The following is a 23436-nucleotide window of genomic DNA, read 5'->3' as shown; positions in this document are numbered from 1 at the left end:
AAAAGGCGCTACTGAAAGACACGCCGCCGCACCGCGCGCGCACAGGTTTCCATGGCGACGCGGGGGAGGGGTAGCGTTACACCCACCGGAAACGGTCTCTGCAGTGCCAGCAGAAAATGAAAAGGAGGCAGACCTGATATCGCTACTGAGTGTATTTCTCACATATCATCCTGCACCTATGTGTGTGTTGAATGCCACAATCGTGCGAAAACTGTGCGGAGACACCCGGGGGCATGACTGGACTCCTGTGCGCGCGGTTTGACGAAGTAGTGCACCGACTGTTTTGGAAACATCGCGCCGGCTGAGAGTAGACTGTGTGGGAGAAGACAGAGCGGTCCTGCCCCCTTCAATGACCAACCATCAGTGCTAGCGATAAAAGTCTCGCTGGCGACACCGCAACCATGGAAGGCTACCACGAGTATCCTTAACTAGCATTATTACTGAGCGCTTGGCCCGTGGTGTAAAGGTTTCAGTATGCCCGACCGGTGGTCCTCCATGAGGCTCCCAGTTGCCTGATATTAACGTTCCAGGCCTGCTTTTTCCATCTGGAAATTTCTTGGCAGGGGAAAGCAGGCCAGCTAGCACCGCTAACGTTAGCGCTAGCCTTTTCCGCGCTGCACCTCTGGGCTTTGACGGTGCAGGTTTTTCCATGACCTCACCATTGACACTGCTGTCTATCAATTCGAGGACCTTTTAACTCCAAAAAGTATTTTATGGGATTCATATCGGCGAAAGAGAAGCGGGCCTAAGCCAAAATGGTGAACTGGAGGCGGCTGCTGCGAATGTCCAACCGATCGTTTCTGGCCTTCATATTCTTCTTCTCCATGTCCACCACCTGTCTCTACTTCATTTATGTGGCTCCTGGAATAGGTTAGTTAACAGAGATTTACCCTAAACGCCTTTCAAGGTAACAGTTAATGTGCTTATGTCTGGATTATCTTCTGCAGCAACAAGATCCGGCTGCTGTCACAGTCCTTCCTAATGCTAAAACAGTTAGCTAGCAGGCGAACTAGCCCATAGCTAAAAGGTCCACCCCAAGCATGATGTCCATCCAACCCTGCGATGTTGAAGAGCAAAATGCGTCTCACTGCAGCAAGCGGATTGAAATATTACAGAAATGTTGTCAGTTTGTGTTGGATTTATGGATGATATGCGCTGTGGCTTCGTGCAGCAGACTGGTGAATGAATGAACTATCACTGCTGAGGTTAATTTCAGGGTATCCACACAGTCAGCAACACAGACAGTCATGGACAGTTGAGCCAGTCCATGGCATAGTCCATGACATAGTCCTGTGCTGGTCAGTGGGCCAAAATGTGTCAGTATTCATCATTTCTAAACGTGTCCACTTTTTCTGCTTTCCTGTTAAAATTGGTCATTGTGTACCCCAGAGTTGTGTCTTGTTGGTGAAAAAGTGACTAGAATGATATTATGCTAATTATTAGATAGTGAGCTGTGGTCTAATTGTCTCAGTGTGTCTTATCATGTCTACAATATACACTAGATTTATGGAAGCATGCTCCATAATGTGACACAGATGATATGATAGTTGACTAGACCCCATTCCTGAATGTTTACAACCTCTTTGGCTTTCGTTGGGTCAATGTTTTACAGAGTCGTTTCTGTGGTACTCCATGCTGGCGGGAAGTGGTTGTGTGTGAACAGGAATTCTTGCTCAGTGCAGGCTTTTACTGGCAATCGGTGATAGTCATGCTTGGGAGGAGAGGCACTTCTGGGAAAATTCACTTCAGATTTTTGATGTCCCGACGTCTGGCAGCGTGATTGTAGCTGAAAAGAGATAGGATGATCAAGTCGAGGTGCTTTTGTGTTCTAGGCTTCTTCTGGGTTAGTTGGTGTGCCGTATTGTGTTTTTACTTGTTTTGTTGTACTTAACTGCCTTATATGAAGTGAATATAAGGTGGTCAAATGTTTTAGTCCTCCATATATGAAGGGGATTTATCCAGTATTGTAGCAGTGTTTACTACCAACAGTGGAAGCAGAAAAACACATCTAACCTTGCTCCTGATAGCTGTGCCATCGGTGTGTGACTGTGCACGTCAATGGTCATCGCTCCCGATCAGCAGGTGGCACCTTGCATGGATGTGTGGGTGAATGGTTGAAGGCTGGTTTGTGTTGTTAATACTCTGAGTGGTCAGTAAGACTAGAAGAGCACTATATGCAGCCTACTTACTATAATGTAATGACGTGTAAGAGTACCAGTTTTTGAGGCAGCTGGTGCATTATGGGAAAAGGTTTCAAACCCATGATCACAGGTGATATACATCAGGCCTGGAATTAGGTCATTTTTAGTTCAAGGTCACTTTAGCCTTTGTCAATTGCATTGCACCAAAAAGTAGGGCACCGACTCAAAAACCAATGTGTAATAAAAAGTGATAATTACATTGTGAAGAGGAATTATGAAGTAAAGGTTAACGGATTGTATTCATATCACTTTTTTACATGTTTAACATTAAACACACTGGTGAGAATCTTCTCAAGGCGAAACTACTAGCCTCTTCTAGTCACTGGATGCACTGCAGACACACAGCAGCTTACAGAAAGGGAAGGTCATATAATACAGAGAAATATGGGTAAATAGTTGTTAATTTTATAAAAGAGAAGAATGCTGAGCTTTCAAGTTTCATCAGGAGTCATTTACACCATTAAGCACATCGTTTGTCGGACAGCAGTTTAAAAAGCACACACAGAGGGCAACCATTTACTGCATACTGCTGTTAGAAACTCAGCACAATTAGCTGATAATTAGCCTGATCAGCCACTGTCAGAAATCAATGCTAACTCAAGCTATGAGAGTGCAAACCATCAATCAAATCAATAACTAACGGCAGCCATCATATTTTAGCACTTTATAGTGGTGTTTCTGTGGTTGTGCTAGAACGTTAAAAAATAAATGTCCAGTATTTGAACTAAACTGAAGCTCCCTGTGCTCTCCAGGGAAAATCTTACAGCAAAGTCCCTTTAAGATATACGATATATTAACAATTCCTTACGCATCAAAAACACATTATTTTAGAAATTCAAGATAAAAGGTGTCATGTGTTGACAGACTTCTTGTAAATTCAGCATCAGTATAATCCATAAAGATAAAGTGCATTTTGTACTAATTTAACAGATCTAGATTTTGTCGCCTCAACTCTCTATCAACATCCATTGGTTAGCTGCACTGTTTTAGTGGGAGTTGACCAAGGGAATAGATGATCCCTTTCAAAAGTTAAGATTTGGCCTGATACATTTGTAGTCACTGTGAATTGCAGATATTTGGAAAACTAATCAAGATGGCTGAAGCAAAGAGCTCACAAAGGCACAGTTATCCCTTATTTTGTGTGTGAACTTGTGCACATGTACCGTCACAGTACGGTTTTTAATGGTTTGACATATTATCTGTGGCTCCTGCCTTCGAGGCCACAAGCCATATCTTTTAAGTCAGAAAAACACAGCGTCCAGAAGTCAGGTATCCGATTTTTTCCAGCGTTTTTCTCCCTCAGACAAATGTGTTGCTGAAGCTGTTCTGGAGGCTTGTGCAACACCTTACTAAGACTGTGTTGTTCTTTTTGCTGCCCAGCTCTACACTGCAGACAGTTCATGACGATGGCTAGTTATGGTGCAGGTAGAATGTGCCAGTCATTTTTCAAATCCTTTTCCCTGAGCTGTGTGTGAATCAGCAGGTGGTGTGAATGTATCTGTGGGTGGGGGTCTCCTACTCAATTAGTGTTAGCTTGTCGAAGCGTGTTGTATCTTACTGTGTGTTGCTGACATATTTTCTTCATTTATTCCTGGGTTTTCTGTACAGTGGACTACTGTACAGAGTGTTTCAGGCTCAATTCAACATCCAGCTGACGATTTCATTGGCGTCATTTCATGCTTTGCTTGTTTTGCCTTTCCTATAACAAATTAGACTTTTCCAGCACTTGTGCAGTTGGGAACTGGAGTACGTGTTGATAAGTGTGGCAGCAGATGAAGAACTTCGTTCTTTGATCCTGAACTGATGCTGACAGTATTACACTGGTTTCAGAGACAGCAGCACATATTTAGTTTTTAGTATAGTTTTGGTCCTTGTCAGAATGGAGCAGCATCATCTACTGTCCAGCCTGCTTTGACCTGTCTGCCGTCTCAAACCTGTCCCCTAATCACCAACCACGGCTGCCTGGCTGCTCTGTGATGGGACTCTTATCATCCACAAACACTGTCTGATTACACATTCACACGCATACTCAAAGTGGTGGACTGGCCAATAGGATGACTGACACTAGGGTTGCGTTATATATATTTTTGTGTTAGCCATAAACAACTTCTCAAGTTTCTCTATTGATTTTTCCAGAACGCTTACAGTATCATAACATCACATTTAATAAATTAGAAATTAATGTGATTACGTGTGTAACTACCACGGTCCCCCAAATGACATGGAAATATTTTCAATTTATTAGTCGTGTATATCCAAATGTAATCCTTCTCAACCTCCGGACAGATATCCTGAGCTGACCAAAGCTTTGTGCTCTCTGCTTTATTTGGGCCTCATGCAGGACGGCAGCCTCTGACCCTGATGCATTTACTATGTTTCTGTCTGCTCATTTCTGACAGCTAGGTATTTTTTTTTTTACTCCTGGGTAACGGTTTTATGAAAGAAATAAAGAGAAATGGAAGTTAAGAGAGTTTGGAGAACCTAACTAACACTCGTATGAAGAAACATTTTTTTTCAGAACTGTCAGAAGTTTCATTTTGTTGCCTCTTGCCTCTTTGCTGAGGCTGGTCGGGGAACAGGACATGTCTGCTAGCAGCCTTGAAAACATGAACCTTGTTTACAGTTGGTCTGAGTCACCCCCCCACCCCCACCCAAGCATGTTTAATTGTCCTGTCATAACAACTGTGTCCTGTTGACAAGATCCTAGGTATTGTTTTGTACCTGTAGCATGTTTGCTTCAGTTCCTGAACACGTCACTCTCATGTCTGAATAAGCATCCTGATTCATTTAACTCAAAGTTACTAGGCTGGACCTAAAATGTAAATCTCTAGCATTTTCAACACAACCTGTATGAACTAAATGCCATCAGTCAGATTAATGTACACACCACACAAAGTAAAGTAAAACAGCAGAGAGGAAGCATCTGTCTTACTAAGACCACAAAGAGCAGAACTATCACCTCATTTGGTCAAAGAAAATAAAATCGGCTTAATAACAAAACGCTCTAAATGAGGAAATTAAAAAAACACAGCACGGGGCAAAAGAGTGTCAGCAAAAAGCTGAACTCAACACCTTGTCTTTCTATGCTTCAAACAGGCAGCAGATTTCATTAACTAATGAATGATGAAACAATGAGAAAATGCATTTTTGCAGATTCATTACCACCAGTGAGAAGAAGGGCTAAGTGTTCCTCGAGCCCATGATGGCCCTCAGCTAATTCTTCAGTCATAGAATAGTTTGAAAGTAAAGTCAGAATCAGAGTCAGTGGATCATGTGGCTCTTTCCTAAGTCTCCTGTCACAAAGCCAAAACAAACAGCGCTTTCTGAATGACAGAAAGACATCACTTTAACAGACAGATAACTCAAGCAGTGCTACCTATTCCTGTTCCACTGCATTGCTCCCATTCACTAGATAAGTTCTGAAAGAATGTAAATTAAATGTAAAATAGAGGTCTTGTAAACTGAACATAGTGGTTACTACAGGACTATTAAAATATCTATATCTGTAATATATATAAAATGTAAACAGATTATAGAAAACCTATATTTTAACTGTGGATGCTGATCATAATTCACTGAGTCAGTTTAGTTATTCATTTCACAAAATAGGTAAGCAAAAAAAAAACCATGGGAAACAGATTCTGTAGCTGCGCAGTGATGTTATGTTTCCCTCCTCTGAGTCATTAACAGCTGAGAACCTACAGTTTTACTGTCCTGCCAGTATTTCAAACTTGAAACTCACCTGTCTGTAGCAGTAAATGTTCATTTCTCTGTAGTGTTGACTGTTCTAGTGTCCACTTCTGTTGTGTTTCTGCTGTAGTTGTAATAAATTGTTCACTCATTCACTGTTTCCAGTGTTTCTAGCTGCAGCTTGAGGATAACATCTGCTGTTGTGACTGAAATTTATTTTGTGTTGTACAGTGTTTGGGGGCATGTCAGTTGCTATCGCTTCGTGGAGCAAATGCAATTGAACAGATGTACTGCAATAATTCAAGTAAATTGAACAATGTTTCTCCTGTCTTTCTGTCAGCCAACACATACTTCTTCATGGTGCAGGCTCAGGGCATCATGTTGAGGGACAATGTGAGGACCATTGGCCAGATGATCCGATTGTACACCAACAAGAACAGTACACTCAACGGGACGGGTGAGTGATACACACGTGCACTTTTTACTGTACGGGTAATTACCTCACAGTCTTCCTCGGCTAAATACAAACATTCTACAGATGTTATATGAAGTTAAAGGAAACTGCCAGTTATAGTACGTGGATGTCTAGATCAGTTTTCCTAACGACTCATTTCACTGACGTTGAAACAGAAGTTTAAATTTATACTAGCTGACTCATGTAAAACTAAGAAAACACTCAGAAAACAGTCAAAATTGAGCACAATTTGATCTGTAAGGTTGAACATTGTTTGGAAAAAAGCATTTATCACATTCTTCAATAACTCAATGATTATCAAAAACAAATCATAATTAAAAGCAGCTTTATTAATGTGTCATTAATTAATAGACACACTGGAAATAGCTTTCAGTGATCGCGATCATCGGATGATTATTTTAACAGACTTTTTTCTCTACATTCTGCAAAAAGTCTGTCATTGTGCGCCCCCCTTTCCAGTTGGTGGCAGTAAAACTTCATGAACCAGTACGGCTGGACTCGACATGAAAAGCTCTCTTGCTCTGAATGTTAAAGCACATTACAAGAGAACCCCCCCGTAAAACTTTGACTGGCCAGTCATGTGACTGAAAGTGACCCTTTTAGTTATTGCAGCCAGAAACCACCAAACACCAGAGCCGTTGTGTAAGTGTGCCTGAAGCAAAATGCTCCTTTTTTGCACTCTGGAGCTAGCTAGGCTAAAGCTCCTGTTGTTAGCTGCTGTGCAGACATCTAAAAAGCTAAACTAACCCGCCAGCTACTTGTAGGTTGCATTTATAGAAATTTGTGCCATGCTGATTTTTTTTTCCAATCATGATTTCATTAAGCATGCAGCACGAAAGGCACCATGATCATGGTGTCTGTATCCACCTGAGTGAAATATGCCTTCTCCTTCAGCCACCACTCAGAGCCAACTTGGCAAGTCGCCTTCAACTCCTTATCACTTCATTTGTAAAAGGCCGCTGGCCTCTGAGCACATGTTATTCAACAGAATAAGTCAAGTGACAAGGATGTATAATATGTTGTTGGTTGGAACATGGATTTTTACAGTATAGAATTGCTTTAGTAATATTAGTGCAATATAGCCAAGCCCTATATCATAACTGCAGGAGCTTCAGTTTTTTGATAAAGGTCAGATGTGTCACATACCTGTTTTAACTTGCTGTGATAAATGCAGCTTTTTCGTGCTTCAGAGACGCCCCGGCCTACAAACCATATTCTCCAGATGTACAGGTCCACACTTGTTTGGTGCAGACACCAGCAAAATTCACATTGTTGACATGTTCACATTGTTGTTCACATTTCAGTAAAAATGAAATGCAATCTTTACCATTCCCACTGACATTGTGACTCATCTCACACTATCTGTCAAAATAATCTAGACGTTTTCTTCCTTTCTTTTTTTTTTTCTTTTTTTGCATGTTGTTCAGCCTGAATTAGGACATGTTCAGCTTGGTAAGGATCTATTTCTTCGATCTGCAGAGTGACCTAAATCCATGTAGTATACTTGTTACCTTGTTAGGAAACCATCCCTCAGACACAGGCTATGAAAATTGGCTTTATTCTGGAAGGTCGCCTTCAGATGATCAAGTCAAACAGCTCTACCGTCTCACTTGTGGGAGGTCACTCTCTTTGTCCCTTTATAAACACAGGGCAGACCAAAACTTTCACAGGGAGGGACTCACATGCACTACCAGGCATGCACAGCTAGCGGCCCATCAAAACAAAGAGAGAGACGCTCGGATTTCAACCTTTAATTTTAGAGATTTTGCTGCCTTTCTTCATCATTTATGATGAGTCTTTGGGTTTCGGACTGTTGCTTTGGCAATAATCGTTGGAGTAACTGCTTATGAAAATAATTGTGAGTTGCAGCCCGACCCTTCTCTAATTCAAAATGTGCGTGCAACCCCTGAAAACAAAGCTGTCTGAACTTTTAGTGTAGCCAAGCTTAGAGGTTCTTTAGCAGAGAAGAGTGTCAGGACAGAGGATGTGGAAGAATGGAAGACGTAGATTCACTCCAAACATGGTAAAACTGATAGTAGTAGTAGTAAACTAATAGTAGTAGTAGTAGTAGTAGTAGTAGTAGTAGTAGTAGTAGTAGTAGTAGTAGTAGTAGTAGTAGTAGTAGTAGTAGTCGTCGTCGTCGCTTGATAGTAGTATTTCTGCTACTCTTAGTTACATGATCTGGCCACACTGGCTTCACTGCTGACAGCTGTTTTCTGACAGGGGGGTGGATTTGATGATTTTTGTGGGTCTAGAGCACATATGTCAAACTGATTCCATAAAGGGCCGTGTGGCTGCAGGTTTTCATTCCAACCAAGGAGGAGGGGATCACTGAGTTATCAGCTGAAGACTGAGATCAGCTGATTAATTGATTCCAGCCTGGTGTGCTCCTCCTTGGTTGGAACAAAAACCTGCAGCAGTCTCAGGACCAAATATCCTGAACTTGTTCCAATAAATGGTCTAAAAATGGGACCAGGATCAATAGGTAGTGTGATAAAGTGACTGTACATTCCTAACTGAAAAAAACAACACACTCATTTTACAGCCAGATTTCAGTTTTGTCAGGTGTTGTTTGCCCTGCGGTGTATGGGGGGAGCTTGGACCAGTCACAGCAAGTAGATGTATCTGCTTACACGTATTAACCCCAGGACACGCCTACTACTGCTATGATACACCCTCGAAAGGTTAGATTTTGGCAGCAAATCTGCTTGGTTAGGCTTAGGGAAAGATCTCAGGGGGATGTATTGTGTCGTGCAGTCTGCGAGACTGCATCTAGACCAGATGTCCAAACTATTCCTAAACTATTTGGTTGGCCTGGCGTGCTCCTCCTTGGTTGGAGCGAAAACCTGCAGCCACACGGCCCTTTATGGAATAGTTTGAACATGCCTGATCTAGACCCCTCTCAATTATAGCCCAATCAACTGCTCCCAGCCGACGTGGCAGAAATTTTGGTGGGCTGTCATCAGGCTCTCACACAGTTGAAGCAGAGCCATGAGTCAGGTCAGGTCAGTGGCTATTTGTCACACTGCGCCTGCACTAAGTGGCCAACAGAGCGTCCGAAGGTGCCATGGCAGCACAAAGGCATCATGGGGACGCAAAATGTGAGGGCCAGGTTGATGGAGCTGTAGCACCAGCACAAAATGACATGAATTCAAGAGCAGCCACAGAACATTTATGCCATATCATGATGGAATAACCAAAATCACAGACATTATAAGTTTGAAGTAGGGTTGACCAGTAATACCAAAGTGTACGACTAGATAATGTGACTCAGCTGCTCCCAAGTGGACCATAATAAGAGCCATGAATGAGAGTGTAGTGGAACTACATTCAGGACAACTGAGTAACACATGTTGTTTTTGTTTCTCAGAACAGCCATTCAGCTTAACTGTACTTCTACAGCTTAACATCAATGTAGAAACAAATATACATCAGTAAGAACGTGATTGCCACTGGATGGTAATCAACCATGCTATCAACAACAACAGTAACTGATTTCAACATGGAAAATGGATAAATGATCCCAAAAAACAGCCAGTGATGGATTTATCATCATGGATCTATTTTACAAAGTCTCCAAAAAGACACTGTGGTTCAAGGCTGAATTACAAAGCCTCTGAAAGGAGTACGAGTACATTGTAACCCTCACTGGAACAGCACATTAGTGTCCTGCGGGGAAAAGGTCTGCAGCGTTCCGTACATGACATCGTCAACCACGTAACCAATAAGCTGTTGAGTCTGATTTCATTCGGTCTGGATGATGTGGTTTGGAGTATTCCAATGTTTTGCCTGATGTTGGTTGTTTTTGCTGCAGACTATCCTGATGGCAGTAACTCCAGTGAGTACCTGGTCCAGCCAACCACGTACCTCCCTGAGAACTTCACCTACGCCCAGAACCTCCCCTGCCCAGAGCGATTACCTTCTATGAGTGAGTAGACTCGTACCTAGCACCAGGAAAATGTTGTTTCAGGAGGTCGGTGACCTCAGAGATTAAGAGATTATTATTTGTTTTATTGTTGTTTTGTCATGCTGATGTGTCATTGAATAACCTCCGCCTGAAAACAAACTCCCCACAGAGGGCCTTATGGAAGTGAACATGACAGAAATCCCCATGGAGGAGATAGAGCTTAAGTTCACCAAGTTTTTTGGCATTGAGTTTGGAGGCCATTGGAAACCAAAGGACTGCAGACCTCGCTGGAAGGTGGGTTAATGTATTTTACCAGTCTAGTGATTAAGTATCCTATAAATATGTCATTCATGCAGAATGGATTCTTCTGAGAAAAAAAAGAAACAAACAAATGGATTTACTAGGTATGGGTTGATTTATTACTCTAATATTTGTGTTTTAGGTGGCCATCCTGATTCCATTTAGAAACCGCCATGAACATCTCCCCATCCTCTTCCAACACCTCATCCCCATCCTGCAGAGACAACGGCTGCAGTTTGCCTTTTATGTCATCGAACAGGTACAGTCTGTTGGTGTATTTTGTCCATTTTGTAACAATCAGCTGAGTAAAATTCATGCCCTGTGCACTGTGAAAAAAATAGCAGCAGTGTCATTGAATTTGTGTGTGTGTGTGTGTGTGTGTGTGTGTGTGTGTGTGTGTGTGTGTGTGTGTGTGTGTGTGTGTGTGTGTGTGTGTGTGTGTGTGTGTGTGTGTGTGTACACGTGTGTGTGTGTGTGTGTACGTGTGTTCAGAGTGGGAGCCAGCCCTTCAACAGAGCCATGCTGTTTAACGTGGGATTCCTGGAGGCCATGAAGGACTTGGACTGGGACTGCTTGATCTTCCATGATGTTGACCACATCCCAGAGAACGACCGAAACTACTACGGCTGTGGTCAGATGCCACGCCACTTTGCTGCCAAGCTGGACAAATACATGTACATGTGAGTGTGCCGTCCAAATGTGTGGATTCCTTGAGAAGATATCAAATGGAAATGCTTAAAGCAAAATTAATTCCAGATGTAATACTGAAACAAGTACAGCTGTTTTGTCCCGCAGCACTTCTTTGGCTATCACAAGTTGACCTGAGAGTAGATGTGAATGCAGTGAACAATGCAGATCACGCAGGTTTATGTTTAACTGTCTGTTGTTGTTTGCAGTCTTCCATACAGCGAGTTCTTTGGTGGTGTGAGTGGACTGACTGTGGAACAGTTTCGCAAGATTAATGGCTTTCCCAATGCTTTCTGGGGCTGGGGAGGAGAGGATGACGACTTGTGGAACAGGTAGGTCTACTGAAGGGGGGTATACGGTGGATTCAAGTATTCAGGACCCCTCTTTTGGTTGTGTTTTTGCTTGGGAAGCCATGGAGAAAGGGAGGGCTTCCACCTCATGAACCGGTGCAGGCAGCAGCAGCTTTGTGTCCACACTTGATGACAAACAAATAACTGAAGATGGGCTTGAAGCATGCTCTAACACACAAAAAGAAAGATTGTGGCAGCCAAGACGATGAGCTCAAGCATCATTAACACCATAGTGTAGCTGAGCTTTTGGAAGGTTTCAGAAAATTTTCCACATCAGTGTGTTTGCAGGTTCTAGGGAGCACTGCTGCATGCGTGAAAAAAGTTGTGTGAAGCCTTACAGGTACAATGTGTAAGATATGGCCAGAATTTTAGTTCAAAGCATTCAAAAAATGAACTAACGTTGTCCACAGAGCATGAAGGTGTAGCAGTTATGACGTTTTGTCAAAGACATCCATGTATTGTTTTGCAGAGTTCTACTGAACTTAGCGTGTTAGCTGCGGCCTGTCCTCTCTCATAACATCACTTTTTACCTCAAGCTGTTGTAGTTTCAGCTGGGAGATCCATGCAAACGATTTCACAAGCTGTCTTTGCTTTTTTTAGTCTCATAGATAAATTCAGTAACTCACAGAATGTCAGTATGATGACATGGGCTCAGCAAGACTTTCTAAATCCGTTGTTGTTAAACACAGCATCCTAACTTTTATGGAATTAGGGTTGTACATACTGTCGTACTGTGTATACAGTTTCAGGGTTGGGATTGTTGACATTGTTGTCATGGTGACGTTAACTGTTGGACAGAGTGTTGTCTGTGTGCAGCGTTTGCACATTAACGTCACGTCGCGATCATTAATCTGTATCTGTGATTTCCATCAGCTCTGAAATCACACATACAGAATGTGTCTCATTTTCTCTCTGACACAGTTTCTACATCTAGTGTAAACGTAGCAGTCTGAATATATCTGAGTCAGAATGGACTAACAGTCTAAACCTGGTCTGCCTCGTTTCATGTTGGCCCAGTCACAGAGATGTGATGTTACTTCACTGAATAAATGTTAATCGTTCTGGACCTCTGACCCCTGAATTAAAGTCAGATGCAGACCTTTGAGTAATAAGTTCAAGAACCCCTGGTTAATATGATCATTTCAGTTTTTAGTGCGGTGCCGCCGGAGGGCTCAAAGGTCACTGTCATGAAGTGACTTCCTGTGCTGGGAAAGGTGCTAAGTACAACTCATGTGATACAACTGATTTCACATTCTCCCCCAAGAGTGCAGACAACTTTGAGCGTAGGTTGTGGTTTTTACCTCAAAATAGGTCATCATATGCACGGCCAAGGTACGACCTGCCTTACTCTGCCTCTGACTGGCTTACCTTGATATTTTCACCCTGACGCTAACCAGTCTCACTCCTCGTGTCTAAGCCAAGCTAACCAACCACCAACCACCAAGTACTAGCAGAGGCAGAATTTGGCAGGTAATGACTTCAGTGGACGCAGTGAACCAGGTGACATGAAAGCTAACTTTTCACTTGAGTTGACAACAGTCTCCCATCCACTGCAAGTACGTTACAACCACGGTACGCTCATTAGTCTAACTTGTTCACAATTGTTATGAACAAGCTGAAATGAAAGCTGTCTGTATGTAGCCAATCTGTTTAGCTAGTTTGACAGATATATTAAAATTTGGCAGCTTCTTCCTACTAGTTCCTACTAGCTGAGATGGCAGGAACAGTAGCACATCTGAAACACAACCAATACCATCATACTACTATGAATGCATTTGTTGTTGTGAAACTATTAAGTTTCAGGTCAGCTGAAGCACAGGAACAAACGGGTCGAGGTTGGCTGTATGTTCATATTGGTTTAAATAGTAATGCAAACTGGTTTCTCCTCAGGGTTCACTATGCCGGCCTGAATGTCACGCGACCAGAGGGCGAGATCGGCAAGTACAAGTCAATTCCTCACCACCACAGAGGAGAGGTGCAGTTCCTCGGGAGGTAAGACAGCTTTTGATCTTAACTTGCTGCAAAGTTGCTTGTTGCTGTTTCCTGCTGCTAGCATTAGCAAACTCCTCGAACTCTGCATTGTGTTGATTCTTCAGATGTTTCATCAAATTGCTTGTTGAAGGCGCTGCTCGTCACGGCTCCCCTTGAACATTTAGTGGAGCATAGTTTACAGTCTGCTCTATTTTTGTCATATTGCTTATCTTAAAATACCTCCAAACTGCTGACATTGCTCCTCTCCGGTCTTCCTGCTCAACTGACCAGTTAACACCATGTTGCCGTAAAGTAGTTAAGAAGTTTTACGATTACAAGTACGAGTAATACTCATGGTACCTGTACTTGTATCTGGACATCTGTTTTGGAAAGAAACACTTAATGCTGAATTGTGTTTTATTTGTTTACCAGAAAACTCCACAGAGGAGCTTTAAGGAGTATTTAGACATTTTTTATGTATGTATTTATTTTGTACGCATTTCTGAAATTGTCCTTTGCAACCTGACATTCTGTGACAAAACAGAGTGAATTGCCTCTGATGTTATCATCTGAACACTATTTTATCACCAGTGCCATGAAAGGCTCTGGGTACATCCTGAGTCTTGCTTGAACCAGAGGTCGCTCTGGTCTGCTATCTTAAAAAATGTCTCAAAACTCTTATATCTGCTCCGAGGAGCAAGGAATAATCTCTGAGTAGCCATCAGCGAGACTATACAAGAGCCTTCAGAGAGGTCTTTGACTGGCTGAAACATCCCCTTATTGATTCGACGTTGCAGCTGATTGGACTGATCTGATACATCACATCACTGATATTCATACCAAAGTGAAGACAGATACCCGATTCCATTTTTATTTCCCTCATTACCTTTTATTATGGATACAGTTAAAGTCAGAGAGAGTAGGAGAGTCTGTCATTCAGTCACATGTGAGGCTGATAATTCCTGAGCCTTGTGTTTGATATCGTTAAATAATTTCAATTTACCATGAAACATTTATCCTAATAAATTATTTCCAGTGTTCAAAAGACACCATAATCATATTCTGAGTGATTGAATCATACACTCAGAATATCAATAAATCCAGATGCAAATAATGGATGAATAATAAAAACACATTCTGCCAGTAGAAATGGTTCCTGTGCCTCTGAGCAGGACACAGTATAACCACAGAATGCAGGTTGTTGTTCATGTACAGGTGTTTGTTAAACAGGTAACAGACCACAGAGAGGAAACACTGCTGCTGCCTTCATTAGTATGAGCACAGAGCACATGTGCAGAGTCTACAGCTGTTAAAGCCGACTGACAGCTGATCCAGCTGTGATCAGACTAAGGGACTAAAACGCAAGTGAGGGAAACGTGGATGCAATTTAAGAGACTTGGGATTTTCCCCTTGTTTCCCAGACATTGGAGATGTGTCAGAGTGTCCCAGTGCTGTGCTGGTATTACCCATTTTTTAAAATGAATCCTTTTGTCACGAGATCAATGAGATAACCCAAACCAACACTACATTTTTTCCTATCTGAAGCCTGATGTTTGAGTAAAGTTTGACAAAATCTACTGTAGCCAGCTGTTTAAGTGAATTACTGAGGCTTTTTAAAAATGAAACTATATATTTGTGAGCTGTTTTTAAAGATTTACATTTTAGTAGCAACCAATGAACCAATTGGCTCCTTTTTAATTTTGTTTTGTTGCATGTGTTGCTGCTTTGGTCTCATTTTAATTTTAATTAATTTTAATTTTTAAATTAATTCTCGACTTATTTTGTTACTGAATATTTCATGAGTAGTACAGTGTTTTTGTGTTGTTGTTGCATTTGGCATTAGTAAATAAAATAAATATTTAGTAGAGTGATAACATGTGTTATAGAGGCTTTTTTTGGACAGATATGAATACAGGTGTGCCTGTGCAGGTGTACAGGTGTGCACAGATTTTGGCTCGTCCTGCTGTGCTGTGGGTACAGAAATGTATCTGGAGCTTTGAGGCAGCCACAGGTGTATGTCCTGTGGAGAGGCAGGGCAGAGGGGGTGTGAAGTACTGAGAACTGTGTCCCTGTGTGTTTGCAGGTATAAACTGCTGAGGTATTCCAAAGAGCGGCAACACTTGGACGGCCTCAACAACCTCCATTACAGCCCCCTCATCTCCCTCAGCAGCCTCTACAAGAACATCACGGTGGACATGTACCCTGAGCTCGCTCCTATCGCAGACTACTGAACTGCCCCCACCAACCGCCGCCCAACCCCTGGTCCACACCCCCAGCTCGCCCAGCTCCCCTCCGGCCTGGCCTCCCAGCGCCCCGCTCAGCCGTTCAGAGGCAGAGCGGCGGTGCGCCGGAGGAGAGGAGGGGGGCACAGGCCGCGAGGGGTGGAGAGGCGCACCGTGTAATGCTGCCAAGAAATTATCGTGAGGAAAAAAAAAAATCAAAGAAAATCCAAACCGACAAAAAAAGAGGAAAAAATGAAGAGGCAGTGGCAAGTCTCTGAAAGCGAACTGTGCTGTGTGTGTGTGTGTGTGTGTGTGTGTGTGTGCGCGCGTGCGTGTGTGTGTGTGTGTGCGTGCGTGTGCGCGCGTGGGTGTGTGAGAGAGAGAGATATGGGTCAGTTGCTGCATGTCTTTTTGTCCGTGCCGGCTTATCTACTACAAGTTGACATGAGTCCTGGTTTAGGTTGGAGGGAGCAGCAGCATCTCAGCTCTGATGTTTACTGCAAAGCCTTACTGTGGCAGAACCACAGCTCCCTCCGCTCGGCTCCGCACTGCTTCACTTCTGATGTATCACCGTCACCTTACAAGCCAACAGACGAGATCTTGTCTCACTTTCTACTATCATTTGTTTTATACATATCATTCTGTTGGGCCACAGTATTCCTTGAAAAGGAGGGATCTGAGCGAGGTCGCCATTAATGTTCGTGATGTACATTTTTTTTATTTTCATATGTGATATTTATTTTCTCTGATTCGGGATGTTTGAAGAAGCACTCCTGTCTGTGTCATTCAAGTGTTTGCTGTTTGTTTCGCTGCACTGCTGCTGAATCCGCATGAACATGTATGTAAATATCGGCTTCTTAAAGCTCGAACACAGAACACAAATATGTAAATATGGGCCTTTAAACGCTCGGGCATATTACAGTGATATTCCAGTGGATTTGAATTTTATTTTGGCAGCTACCTACGTTCTGAGGATTTAATAAGAGTGAGTGGTTTCTTCCTAACAGGAAGATCTAACAATGCTGTTTGGCTTTAAAAAAAAAGAAAAGAAAAAAAGACTTACCAGTATCCAAATCTCAAGATTTGACATCATCTTTTGCATGCCTTAATTTATTTTGTTTACCAGATTTTGTTCTTTTCAAGCATAAATTATTTCATCAGTTGGAGATGTGTATATTTTAAACTTTGCCTTTTGTTGTGCTGTTTTTTCTTTGAGGTGCACTGAGTGCAAAGAGTAGAGCTGCTCCTCAGAAGGAGGGAGACAGACTGAGTCTCTCCTCCGTCACATTGTACAGGGAGCAGAGGAGTGTGTCCACACAACATGCTTTAGTACAGGTCTCATGTGAGTGTATATTTTTGGTCACAGATGTATTTTTATTTTTTATGATTTTTACTCTAATGATTTAGTGCTGGACCATGTGATAAAGCCCTTCATTGTACTGTACCGTGTGCTGAAGCATGGGGATTTGGGCTGGATGCTGTGTGTCTGGACTGTGGTGTTATCATTATCTAAGCTCGTGAGGCAGTCAGAAGGGCCAGAATGAGAGAACCTTAGTGTCAGCGCCCGCGGCTGAGGCTACTGCTGTTCTTGAATGGCACACGCTGTGAAAAGTTTCATTACTTAAAGCTTTGAGCACTAAAGATGGAGAGAAACGTGTAGATTATTTTTGACCAGATGTTCACTGTTAAGATTCTGCTCTAGATCTCTAGGTTTTGAATTTGACCATGAATTGTATGTTTGGACATTTTCTTTGATTGTACGTCCTGAGATGTTACATTAGAGCTCTGGCCGTTTGTCACCTGGGCCTTATTTTCCTGTCCGCTCACTTTTGGTCTTGTCAGTTGCTTCGTGATGAGTCTCTGGAGGCCCTGATACACTGTGTGAGGTTGGTCTTTGGTCATCAGTCCAGACTGTGGTGTCCCGTTTGGAGCTTTGGTGACCAAAGACGTTTCAAAACTTACGAACCAAATGGTTTGTATGTAAATGCTGCTGAGACCCATCTGCAAACCGACCGAGATAAGACATGAAACGCGCCGTCTAACCCGTCAGATGTGTACAATCTCATCAGCTGTGTACTGTATATATCTATTGTGTCACAAGGGGCATTTTTAATGTAGTAAAAATGTTGAGAAACACCTTACTGCAAGATCCATTTAATGCATATTCTGGGGCTTTTGATCACATCACCTGAACTTCATCGGCAGATGGCGTTTGCCCTTTTGTGCTGAAAATGTGAATGGATAGTTGCACAAACACGACTGGGCAAAATCTCTGCTGATGAAGAAGGCTCCAGAGTAGGTGCTAAATTGACCATGTGGTGAGATGCTTTTTTCATGTTTCTGCATATTTACATTGTTCTTTTTAGAGGCGAAAGAGAAGGACGTCTGTCTGCAGTTATTTTCATAATGAGCTGTTTAAAGGTCCAGTGTGTCGGCTGTAGTGGCATCTAGCTGTGAGGTTGCTGATTGCAACCAACTTGCCTCACTTCTCCTTTTCCAAACATGTAGGAGAAACTCAGAAAAACCCAGAGGCCCCCTCTAGAGCCAGTGTTTAGTTTGTCCCCTTTGGCTTCCTGTAGAAACATGGCGTCAGAGGGACCTGATCCCTCTGTAGATCTGAAGAGGTCTGATTTTCACATGATGATATGATGAATGAACGGATTGTGTTTCTACCATATTCTGCTCATAGACACATCTTCCACACTGGACCTTCAGTCATTGTCTAAACAGAAATACTCTAATGTGAATATATGTGTTTCTGATTTGGTTCTGGGCTGTTGGTTAGACAACACAACGATGTATGAAAAACATAATCAGCAGATTATTATTATAACAAAAATCTGGAGTTGCAGCCTGGATTTAGTCTTCTGTTTATGTCTTAGGGCTTAGACTGACTCAGCATTCTGATGTGCCTCAACATGATGCAGGCACACTAATGGTGACTCTGTGTTAGACCTACAGTCATGCAGTGAACCTGGAAGAAAGCTGCTGTCACAGAGTGTGCAGGGTCCCCAGTCGTGCTTTTTCTCGGCGTGTTTCTCTGTCAGTGCAAGCAGGCTTATAAAAGCTGGTTTCAAATTGGTGGCGCTCACTGTCTGATAAGACACGTGCAAGTGTTCCGGTTCGATTGTACCTCGTTTCATAGAGGTGCTTCCCTGGTATTTTTGGTTTTTAACTTTAATGACAAATCAGTCACAGCAAGTGTTTGTGTGCTGGTAATATTTGGAAAGGCACACACTCAGTAAAGCAGCTGATGAGGTTTTCTTGATGATAGATGGATACGCAGGGCGGAGGAAAATGGGGTTCAGGTATGAAATGGCCAGAGTGACGTTTCTACTTTATTTTCTACACAAACACTGCAAGGACTTCTGGGAAAGGCCATCTTTAAAAAGGCCCAAAAGCCCTTGCAGCAGTGGTCATAGGAGCAGCCTGTATATGTTTACAGAGTTTCTTTCCCCTCAGAAGCAGATGTGGCTGAACTTCACATTATAACACAGTGTGGCTTGTGTTCAGCCACGAAGCTTTAACATTCAAAGCAAGAGAGGAGCAGAGTCACCAGTCAGTCTCATGTGCTGAGGCCCACGTCTTTTCTCCGTGGTCTTTCCTTCTCCAGGCTTTGAACAGTGTTGGTTTAGCAGATGATTCTCTTTTGCTATGCCTTTCTTAGCTTAGTACCACAGTTTTGCATAAGAGAAGAAATCTTTGCTGTTTTTAGGTTCCTGGCTGTGATCGGACTGTAGCAGTAATATGGAGTGTTGTTGAGAAGTAGTTCACGTAGCCTGGCTGCTCACTGCACAGCATTATATTCACGACTCTTGGTGATCAGCTGGTCAGTGCATATACAGTACCATATAGTTACAGACCCCCCATTCCCCCCCAACAATCAACATTACACATGCACTCTGCCCCCTGATGTGTTGCTGTAGTGTTTAATGCAGCAGTAATGCCTTAATGATTAATTACTGTTGATAGTGAAGTATCAAATATCTGAGAAGCAGTATTCAGATCTAAAGCCACTCCCCTGAGGGACGAGACTGACTCGTCAGTGGCTCTCAAACGTCCACCGTCACACCCCCCAGCCCCTGCTTTGAAAGCAGAAAGGCTTAATGCCATGAAACCTCCTGAATGAAAAAGTGTTGCTGACAGTTTTGAGACACAAAAACATTGACAGTGAACTCGAGGACAGGCTTCATCACATTGTCTTGGTTTCTCCAGTTTGGTTGAAGTGCTTGTTCGATTAGCATCACCTGCCATGAATCCACCTCCCCTCCCCAGTTCTCCACCTCTGTCACCACCTGTTCTTTCCCACATATCTTCAGTTTAAAGCAAACAAAACTCAGTAATGCTCTTGAAAAAATGGGAGTTACTGTTGAGGTTGTACATTGCATTTCTATCTTTTCTTATTCTCTTCTACAGCAGCCCACATGTCTTTTAGCAGTATTTACAGAGCAGTTTGACTGCAGAAAATGTTTCCGAATTTAAAACATTCATCAGCGAACAACTAGTTTAGGTGTCTCCTCAGACGGTTGAGGCCAGAGACGACCAGCCAAAGGGTCGATGATCACAAACTGACTGAATCTAACAGGTTTCAGTCACACATTGTTGTGCTTGAATATTCTCTCTGTTGAATTAGAGAGTAGTATCAGAATGGCTGAGAGGTGTTAGGAGTTGATGCCACCTGGCAGTCAGCATGTAGCGCCTTACATCAGGCTGTATTCCATTGTTCTCATGGCTCTGCATAGTGTCTAGTTTGCATGGCCAAAGCCAAAACTCTGGTCCAGATGCCAAGTGTTAAACCTGGGAAATGAATTGTTTTGCGTCATTTTTCTAAATTGCTCGTGTTCATCCCTGGCTCTGATAGGTGTCGGGGTGTCCCGGTATCAGCTGGGATGACTCCAGCCAGCCCTCTTTATCTGAAATCTAAAAGTATCTGAGACTGTTTAGGTGATGTGGTCACCATTAGACAATTGTACTCCATTTACCAGTATTTATTTGTGCCTTGAGTTCTTTTGCTTTCTTTTTCACTTTACATTCGAGCTGAAGAGATTAAAAATGGTTTTGTTTTCCAGAATTGTCAATGTTTTGTCCTCTCCATATTAATCATACAGTCAGGTCAGACTGGGTGTGAAATATGCTCATGATAAGAATCCAAAAAGTTCTGAAATATTTAGCTCAGTCTGTCCACTCCAGAGTTGATGGCTGCCTCGTCATCATGTGCAATAATCCAGTGTGACTGCCTGTGGGGTCGTGTTCAACCAAAGCTTTGCCCACATGCATTGAGACAGGGATACGAAGGCAGTCTTCTCATTTTATGCATGTCACTTGTGGTTGAGGTTTCAAGTTTGCTGAGAAATTCATAGAAACCAAACTTCAGTATCCTCCAAAACACTGAATGCAAACACATGTCCTATCATAAAACAACTTCAAGCACAAATTGCTGAAGCTGTGCGGCCTAGCCACCAAGACCTGCACCCTAAAACCTCTTTTATAGCCTTCAATCTGCATGGCCTAGCCCACAAATACATATGTGGAGAAAATAATGTAATTAACTTCCAGTTTCAGTGTGCATGATGAAGCAGAGCAGGAACACAGAGGCTTTGCTTTTGTGAACAGCACCGCAGGCAGCTTTCCATTGATGAGCAGTTACTGAACATTATATTGATGTGATGCATTGATGTCGGTTATAACACATTCAACTCTATGCTGAATAATCTGGGCTCCGATGTTTTTCATTGTTCTTCCTCAGACTGGGTATGTGGACATTTAGAACAACACTGTGGTCTTAATTTCTCCATGGTCACCAGACCCTTCTGACACTGTATGGCAATGTATTTTTCTTTGACTCTCAAAAGTGTTATTAATTAGGACTTGACTGATATATCAATCTATACTGGCCACTTATCACAGGTATATCATTATAGGCAGTATAAGCTGTTAGATAGAGAACAATGTGCATCCAGAAATGCCAAAGATCTGTTTGAACTCAGTTAGAAGCAGTGTTGCTGTTGTGTCATTTGTCCACCAGAGGGTGCTGACAATTTAATTTATCGACTGCAAAATGTTCCGCTCCAAACATGTCAGGGTCGCAATTCTTAAACAAGATATCACTATACAGAAACAGTCTTATCACAAGGTACACACTGGAAATGTTCCAGAGCTTTCAGCCACATGTTTTGGCCTCTGTCTGCAGATGGAGATGTGCAGAACATAGAGAGTAGATGATGAGATCAGTAGTAGTAAAAAGAGAGGAGCTGATATTAGGACATTGCAGATATATTGGTATTGCTGTATATCACAGCCAACTCATAACAATACCTTGTCTTACAGAAATGCTAAAGAATATATGTGAAGGAACATTGCACCACAACAGCCATTAGTAGCTGTTCTGGAGCTTTCACATTTTATCAAATGATCATGTATAGCAACCTTTCCATTGCAGCTCTTAAGCCAGCATGAGTGAAATATCTTGCACATTTAGAATTAATGACATCAGAGCAAACTTCATCTGAATCCAGCCATACGATCCCAAAATGTTTGGATTTCTTTACAAACAATGATGTCTTTCTATTGTTTGTCCACCAGAGAGCGCTGACACGTTCTAACCATCCAGTATCAGTGTGGCTCTAAATAAGACCTGAACCATCTCCATCAAAACTGAACCAAACATGAGATGTGGCTGAAAGCCCTGGAAACTTTCCAGTAAGTTTTTGTTTTCGTCAAACCCTCAATATATGTTTAAATAAATCTGATGACAATAATAAAATTATTGTCATCAGATTTGTTTATGGATGAGTATCCATCACTGTTACTAAATAGAAGGCTGTGTTGGTGTTGTAAACATTTTGTGTGGCCACACCTGAGAGCTTTTTAAAAGCTAAAATGAGGACTGACACGGAACAGATTGGCCAGGTATCCTCCTCCCCCCCCTGTCCTGTAACATTTCTTCTCCGTAGCTCTTTGGCCCCCTGTATGTCACGATCATCTGATCACCAAGCTCTTCGTTTCCACATGCGTTCATGTTGAAGAACACTGAGCCAGCCCTGTGAACATGTTAATGTAGCACCCACTCTGCACATGCTCAGTTCCTACAGTTCTGTCTCATTCTGCCTCTCACTGGCTCAGAAGCATGTGCTAGAGCCCCCCCAGACATCAATGAACTTTTCTTTCCATGGTGAAGTTAGCTCCATTGTCAGGCTGGTAACAGACAGTATAGACAGTTTGAGTCTGGTGTTGAACCGTTACTTTGTCAAGTTTTTTTTTCTTTGTCAACAAAAGACAAAATAAACACTTCATTGCCATATCCTGGAAAACAGACCTGGTTTTTGTCTCATTTCTTTTCTTGTGCTTCTGTTTCACATGGCGTTACATCTTTTAATAGCTGAATTACAGCAGTGTGTCATGTTACCAACACCTCGTACTATATGAAGGAGGCCTGTGTGATGAGGCACGATCATGTTATATAGTAATTATCTGAATTAGAATTAGTAATCCCTCTTTATTTGGAAAAGATGTACATGGTTAATTTTGTTTTTGCTCAAATATCACATTTGTACCTTTTTCTTGAAAACCTTGACCTGCATGACAGCAGCGTTTGCGTTCTATGTAACAGAATGAGACAGTCAGTGTGCGGACG

The 23436-nt window shown here is 42.4% G+C and overlaps 1 protein-coding gene across 1 annotated transcript; it reads left to right on the top strand.

Annotated features, from left to right (window-relative positions):
• Positions 1-116: 116 nt before the first annotated feature.
• b4galt6 (UDP-Gal:betaGlcNAc beta 1,4- galactosyltransferase, polypeptide 6) lies at positions 117-23117 on the top strand. Its single transcript, XM_041935331.1, has 9 exons — positions 117-870; positions 6232-6348; positions 10181-10294; positions 10443-10567; positions 10716-10832; positions 11066-11253; positions 11470-11592; positions 13501-13602; positions 15665-23117. The coding sequence occupies exons 1-9, from the start codon at positions 756-758 to the stop codon at positions 15810-15812; spliced, it is 1149 nt and encodes a 382-aa protein (XP_041791265.1). The 5' UTR covers positions 117-755; the 3' UTR covers positions 15813-23117.
• Positions 23118-23436: the final 319 nt, after the last annotated feature.

The sequence above is a fragment of the Chelmon rostratus genome, chromosome 4 (assembly GCF_017976325.1).
Source record: "Chelmon rostratus isolate fCheRos1 chromosome 4, fCheRos1.pri, whole genome shotgun sequence".
NCBI lineage: Eukaryota > Metazoa > Chordata > Actinopteri > Chaetodontiformes > Chaetodontidae > Chelmon > Chelmon rostratus.
Note: the sequence above shows the minus strand (reverse complement) of the source record. Positions and strands in the feature narration are given on the sequence as shown.

Bases quoted from the DNA above. Each gene is read 5' to 3' on its own strand.
- b4galt6 (XM_041935331.1), top strand. From the start codon at position 756: ATGGTGAACTGGAGGCGGCTGCTGCGAATGTCCAACCGATCGTTTCTG. The intron at 871-6,231 runs GTTAGTTAACAG...TCTTTCTGTCAG, and splicing joins TTATGTGGCTCCTGGAATAG to CCAACACATACTTCTTCATG. The intron at 10,295-10,442 runs GTGAGTAGACTC...AACTCCCCACAG, and splicing joins AGAGCGATTACCTTCTATGA to AGGGCCTTATGGAAGTGAAC.